This window comes from Metarhizium brunneum, chromosome 1, assembly GCF_013426205.1.
Source record: "Metarhizium brunneum chromosome 1, complete sequence".
NCBI lineage: Eukaryota > Fungi > Ascomycota > Sordariomycetes > Hypocreales > Clavicipitaceae > Metarhizium > Metarhizium brunneum.
Genome location: NC_089422.1, coordinates 7904322 through 7910321, shown reverse-complemented (window position 1 = coordinate 7910321; position 6000 = coordinate 7904322). Strand labels below are relative to the sequence as shown.

Sequence of the window (6000 nt, the reverse complement as noted above, 5' to 3'; positions counted from 1 at the left end):
TCATCTATACACTTCTCGCCTCATATCATCCGCATATACTATCTCCTGAGTGGCTCCACGAGGCCGCTCAATAAATGCAATCTCTTCCCCGGCCCGGGTCTGCCCGTTTAAAGGACGATCCCCTGGTCGAGCGCTAAATCCTCGCTGCACGATGGGCTCTTGGATTTGACCAGGACGATACTCTCTCATATAGGGTTGGAGCACTTCATGGTGACCATCTGGATGGGCACTGGCTCTGAAATCTGTTGTTCCCTGCGCCTCTGGTCGGACACTAGGAACACGCCCATACTCCGCAGGCAGCTGATATCGAACGGTTTCCACTGGACGCATACTGGACTGACCACCTCCATAGGTTTCTTCAATGTATCTTCTCTCTGACGGAGCTAATACTTGGACAAATCCCCCATGAGGTGGTGGCCCTCTCGCCGAAGTCTCCCTCTTCCATACGTCTCTGTAATCATGGCTGACATACTCTGGCTGTGTTACGACACGGCGAGGCACGACGTAGGTTTGGTTGGACGATGCGTAAACAACGCCGTCGTCTTCATAGGGCCCCGGAGCAGGATGGCGAGACACGGCACGGGGCGGCGGTAGGCGTTCGTACAGCACTTCATGTTCACCATGCCTGGAAGGGGAAGTAGCAGAGATGCGGGATGGTGAGTGATGGAGTGGCTCAATATACTCACGGCCATGGGCATCGACCAATATCCTTGTGTGGGCTGACCTCGAGGGTGCGATGAATGTGTCGCCCTCTGTGTGACCAGTCATTCGAGGGCCGTCACGATATTCACGGTATTGGCGTGAGGGGGCCGGATAGGGATCAGTCACCATTACCCGCGAAATTGATCTTGAGACGGGCGTGGCTCGAGCCGGGTACGACATTGTTGAATGCTCAACCTGTGCTGGACGAGGCCCTAAATCTTCACCACGGACCTGTCGCACATCGTAGTACTCCCCACTATGATACCGTACATCACCAGGCTGCGGCTGATGGTAAGCAGCCGGTCTGGCATATCCTACTGGTATCGGCTCTTCTCTGTACTGTCTTGTTATGTACTGGACTCCATCATCCTGAACATACCGCGGTTCGTGCTGGGCGTTGACAGGCGGCTCTTGCTCATGCCTAGGGCGCTTGGTTGGGCGGAGATAAGACGGGGCTGTCAACGGTGAAGGCGATCTAGGTTCAGGCTTGATGTATGGAGCTGCCTCCGGTTCTGGGGCTTGCCTGTCTGCCTTCCTTTTCTTTTTCTTCTTCCCTTTTTTCTTTCCGCCCTGCGACGAGCTATCGGGACTAATTACGATGTTCGATTCGGTTCTGAGTGCGGCAACTTGTGCGAGAGTGCCCATACCGCTTCGGCCACCAACTATGGGCGTATCATGTACCGTCGACGACGCAGTCGCCAACGCGCTAAGAGCGGAAGGGTGAGTGGGCTGTGGTGCAACAGGTTGCAAGGTATGGTTTCGAACGAGAGGGGACGGTGGGCGGCTGTCAAGATGTTCATTGTTACCATGATGAGAGGCATTCGATGGCTCGTGATCCTTAGCTGCCTCCACGTCCAAATGATCTTTCTCTCCAGATTGGCTCGCAACATTGCTCCTGGTTTGGCTGGCTCCCTGGACGTAATTGTTTAGCCCGGGAACAACGCTCGCGAAAGGAGGTCTGGAGGCGCTTGCCGTCTCCGGAAGATGATTGATCTCGTTCAGCTGCGGTGGACAGGTTCCAGTCGTTGTGCCCCCGTTATCATCGTGAGGCCTTGGTGACAAGTTTTTGGCCTGTTGAGGGGCTTCTCCAACATCAAGTTCTTGAGAGTTAGTAGTTTGAATTCCTTCAGATTGATTACGAATACGTGAGGTTAGATGAGACTCGGGAGTGTCATGACGAGACGAATAAAAAGTGCTGTCGTCCAAAGAATCACTGGTGGCTTCGGCATTAGCGGTCAAGTTCTCACCATGGGTGATTGGTACAGATGTAGTCTGAGCCAAAACAAGGGCTCTTGAGAGCACATCAGATAAATCGAGGTCAGGTATGAGCTCTGCCGAGCCATTTTTTGCAGCCCGACGCTGTTCCACTTCTTCCTTGATGGCGCGTTCCAAGCGCTGCCGCTGGATCTGCAGCTCGGCTCTAACGAGCGACTCAGATTTTTCCAGGAAGATTGGGTTCAGCTCGGGAGGGCCAGAATTAGGCTGGGTAAAAGCAGCGGAGGAGATATCTCCATTGCCATCGCCATTGCCATTGCTACCGCGAGTCTGCTTTGCCTCCGATCTCGGTTCCAGCGCGGTTTTTCGAAGCGACAACGGTTCTAGCGATGTGTTCGACCCTGGTGGTGGCTTCAGCGTGGGATGTTTGCCAGACAAAATAGCATCGCGAAGTTGTACAATCCTCCTGTACTGCTGAATCTCAAAAATTTCTTCAGAAGACAAATTTGTCGACGAAAGCCCAGCGCCTGTGGGCGCGTAGGCTACCGACTCTGCCTGGGCCATTGCGCGCAGCACACCGCGTCAAACTCGGGATTCCGTCTAGGCAATCCACGAGTCTCTCGATTAACTCCTTGGAGTACTAGGAATGCAGAAGTGCGCCTGTACAAGCACCTATGACAATCTCAACAGAGCTTGGCATTCGCTTGCCATGACGTAATAACAACTTTCTGGCGATTTGCGGCGCGAGGGTGCAGTAGATGGCCGATTAACAAGTTGGGAGAAGAAATAAATCAAGAATGCTCATACCATCAGATGTCCGGACGAAGCTGGGTAAGTACGGAATACAACCCCAAAGAATTGGGCGGTGAGCACGTGTCGCTCCGGCAAAATTCTTGCGACGGTGCCCTTTGAGTAACTTGAGGCAAGGGGGCCCTCCAGGCCAGTCAGGTGCTGCTATTCCAGACACTAAAGTGTTTCATGCGGGTCCATTTGCATGTGGGACAAGGAGGCGGCAAAGAGCTGGTAGTAGCCGGAGGGAGGCCAAAGAAGGTTCAGCCTGTTTGGGTCAGCTGGTTCGTTCAAAGGGCAAATGGTGTACTTACGGAGTAACTTTGTACTAGTACCTCCAAGATCTGTTGTCATCTTTAGAGTTAGGGCTCAGATCGGAACAATACATCCTTATTGAGGGTCCTCACATTTGAAAGCTATTGCTCTTTTTTTTGTCTCTTCGGAAAGGCGTACTCCGTAATATCCAGTGCTAATGGCGACAGAACAAATGAGGTCCGAGGCAACGATGGTTCAAGACTGACGACGAGAGTGGCAGAGGTGAAAAGGTAGAGACTATTACCCAGGTACCTAGTAGGTACTCCGTAGCTTGGAAGCTCCATCTATGTGTATACGGGGCGTTGCATCAGACTCTATCTTTAAGTACTTCAACCTACCAGTCACAGTATCTGATGTGCATTTAAGCCCGCAAAGCGCTTGTCAGTACTCGGTAACAAATTCAATATCAAATTGATCTTCAGCTGCACTGTAGTGTAATAGTGCATGTGGGGCTATTACAAGCTGGTTAGCATCGGGCTGGCCACTTCATGTAGACTCCGTATTCCGTACACCGTGGTACTCTGCTGTCACTGACAAGAAAATCAACTTCGGCAAGGTCTCAATGCCAAAATAATACATGGCACATAACTTTGGTTTAAATATGTAGCTCCTGTATACCCACGTAGTCTATTGGCTAAAATCCTGCGCCGCATCAAGTGCGTTGCGCAGTCCAGGATGGACTGGACTTCTTTGCCCAGGTGGTCATCCTATCAGAGGACATCGGGACATGGACCTTGACCCTACTAACCTCCGTCCGTACTCGCTGATCTGCGCGGCGCAGGTCCAAGTCCACCCCGAGTCAACCAACACACGTGCAGAAACTCCATTCGCCATGCAACTCCGAAAACGAGGCCTAATACTCTCTTCTTCAACAACATATGAGGCGTACGGGTTCTCGTCTTTTGGGCCGTTTTGTCTACTCTCCGCGCCTTCGACCCAATCATCAGTTTCGACTCCCCAAAAGCTGCCAGCAGCGTCCGCCGCTTTCTGCTGCCTCACATCCTATTCAGACCATGACTGTCGTTAACGGAACAGGGCCCGGCAAACCGGTGCTTTTCTTGTATGTGCAACGTGCAATTATACGGAAATTACTCACTGAAATCACGGGGACTAATGGCATCTTTACTTTGAAAGTGATATTGACAATTGTCTCTACTCACGAAGTGAGCCTTTGACCATGATAGTCGATGAGTCAGCGCATGTGCTAACTTTTCCCAAAGGCACCAAAGTCCAGGACCTGATGGCAGAACTGATTGACAAGTACTTTGCTAAACACCTTGACCTTCCCTGGGAGGAAGCTGTCAGGCTTCACAAGGAGTACTACACTAGTTATGGGCTGGCCATTGAAGGCCTTGTCCGCCACCACCGGATCAACCCTTTGGAATATAATGCCGAGGTCGACGACGCCTTACCACTACAAGACATTATCAAACCTGACCCGGAGCTGCGGAAACTGTTGGAGGGTATTGACAAATCCAAGGTCAAGATTTGGCTCTTTACCAATGCCTACGTCACCCATGCCAAGAGGGTTGTCCGCCTCCTTGGCATTGAGGATCTCTTTGATGGTCTCACCTACTGTGACTACTCACAAATGCCCTTGATCTGCAAGCCGCACCCTGACATGTACAAAAAGGGCATGCGAGAAGCTGGTGTCAGCGACGTCAAAGACTGCTACTTTGTTGGTATGTGGACGCCGCCTTTCATATCTGGAGGCCATATCGGCAGACAGGTCCCTTACTAATAACCGGCAGATGATTCGTATTTAAACTGCACCAAAGCCAGAGATTTCGGCTGGACTGCAGCGCATTTGGTCGAAGAAGGTCTACCGGTACCTGAAAAGACAGCTTCGCAGTACCAGATTCGCCACCTAAGTGAACTGCGAGCCGTTTACCCGCAGTTCTTTAAACCGGTTTGAGCGCAGAGTGTGATTTTTCTCCACCGGGATAGAGAGAGAGAGAGAGAGCCAGCGGAATAAAGCGTCGAGGCAAGGGCCTGTTCAACTTTGGACCTTTCTTGCCAAGGTCTATATTTCACGTAGATGTGGACGTAACAATAGATGCCATATAACAAAATAATTCATCATTCATAAACATCTCCAGGCATGACCCCACGACTGTGAGCTCATGGGTTGAAAATCGTCCCCAACGCCACGCTATGCAATGAATATCACCAAGGCCCTACACGTTCGAGGAATTACTTCATGGCCGCCGGACGCTGCGGATAACAGAGTCTAACTCGGCCAGGATATGATCTCTCTCCTTCAGAGCATCTTGCCGTTGCGCTTCTGCCGCCTTCAGGTCCTCCTCGAGGTCCTTGATATTTCGTTCTTGGTCTCGTTCGCTGTTGTCTAGCCCGGGGAGGTTCGATATTAACACCTCGATTTGCTGTTCTTTGATTATCAGGTCACGCGATAGCTCTTTAAGCCCGGCAGCGAATTCATCCGCAGGCAATGGGTCGACTCCGCAGATCGTCAGTGCCACGTACAACAATTGGGCGCTGGCTGTGCTTCATGTCCTCACCTTCTCTCTGATGAGGTTCCTGTTTTATGTCTCTAACTTTGTCGTTTGGACCAAGCGTCTCGAGATCGTGCCGTCTCTGGACGAAATGCAAACATGCGACGAACTGCTGCGCGAGCTGTGCCAGAGGGTTAGTTGGTTCACGTCCACAGGGTGACGCAGCGGTGGCGGTTGCAATACCTGGTCAACTGCGTCTTGCAGCTGTGTTAACCGATCGCCCATTATGCGCTGGGTGGAATGCGATTAATTGCGAGGCCACGACAAAGCAGTTCAGAGCAGCTCACGGCTTGTTGTTTGGAGGCTGATTGCCAGTGATTGGACACTTGCGATTGCCTGGTTTCGCATTGACATCTGGAGGTGCAAGTTGACAAAATGCACTGTGACGGCGCACTGTCAGTTGCTAGTCCGTCTGCCGGACCACGGGGAATAGACGATCCGGCCCACGAGCCCAAGGCGCCCATGG

The 6000-nt window shown here is 51.9% G+C and overlaps 3 protein-coding genes across 3 annotated transcripts; 1 reads left to right on the top strand and 2 right to left on the bottom strand.

Moving 5' to 3' along the window:
• G6M90_00g024040 (uncharacterized protein) lies at positions 1–2481 on the bottom strand (the record flags this gene model as incomplete). The annotated part of the gene is made up of 1 exon (XM_066129931.1): positions 1–2481. The coding sequence occupies one exon, from the start codon at positions 2479–2481 to the stop codon at positions 1–3; it is 2481 nt and encodes an 826-aa protein (XP_065985588.1).
• A 1553-nt stretch (positions 2482–4034) lies between these two features.
• On the top strand, positions 4035–4936 carry G6M90_00g024030 (uncharacterized protein; the record flags this gene model as incomplete). Its single annotated transcript, XM_066129930.1, has 4 exons — positions 4035–4081; positions 4156–4184; positions 4242–4703; positions 4773–4936. 4 exons carry the CDS (start codon positions 4035–4037, stop codon positions 4934–4936), a joined length of 702 nt encoding a protein of 233 aa, XP_065985865.1.
• Positions 4937–5219: 283 nt separating this feature from the next.
• Positions 5220–5759, bottom strand: srb-7 (Mediator of RNA polymerase II transcription subunit 21; the record flags this gene model as incomplete). The annotated part of the gene is made up of 3 exons (XM_066129929.1): positions 5220–5479; positions 5541–5655; positions 5718–5759. The coding sequence occupies 3 exons, from the start codon at positions 5757–5759 to the stop codon at positions 5220–5222; spliced, it is 417 nt and encodes a 138-aa protein (XP_065986140.1).
• Positions 5760–6000: the final 241 nt, after the last annotated feature.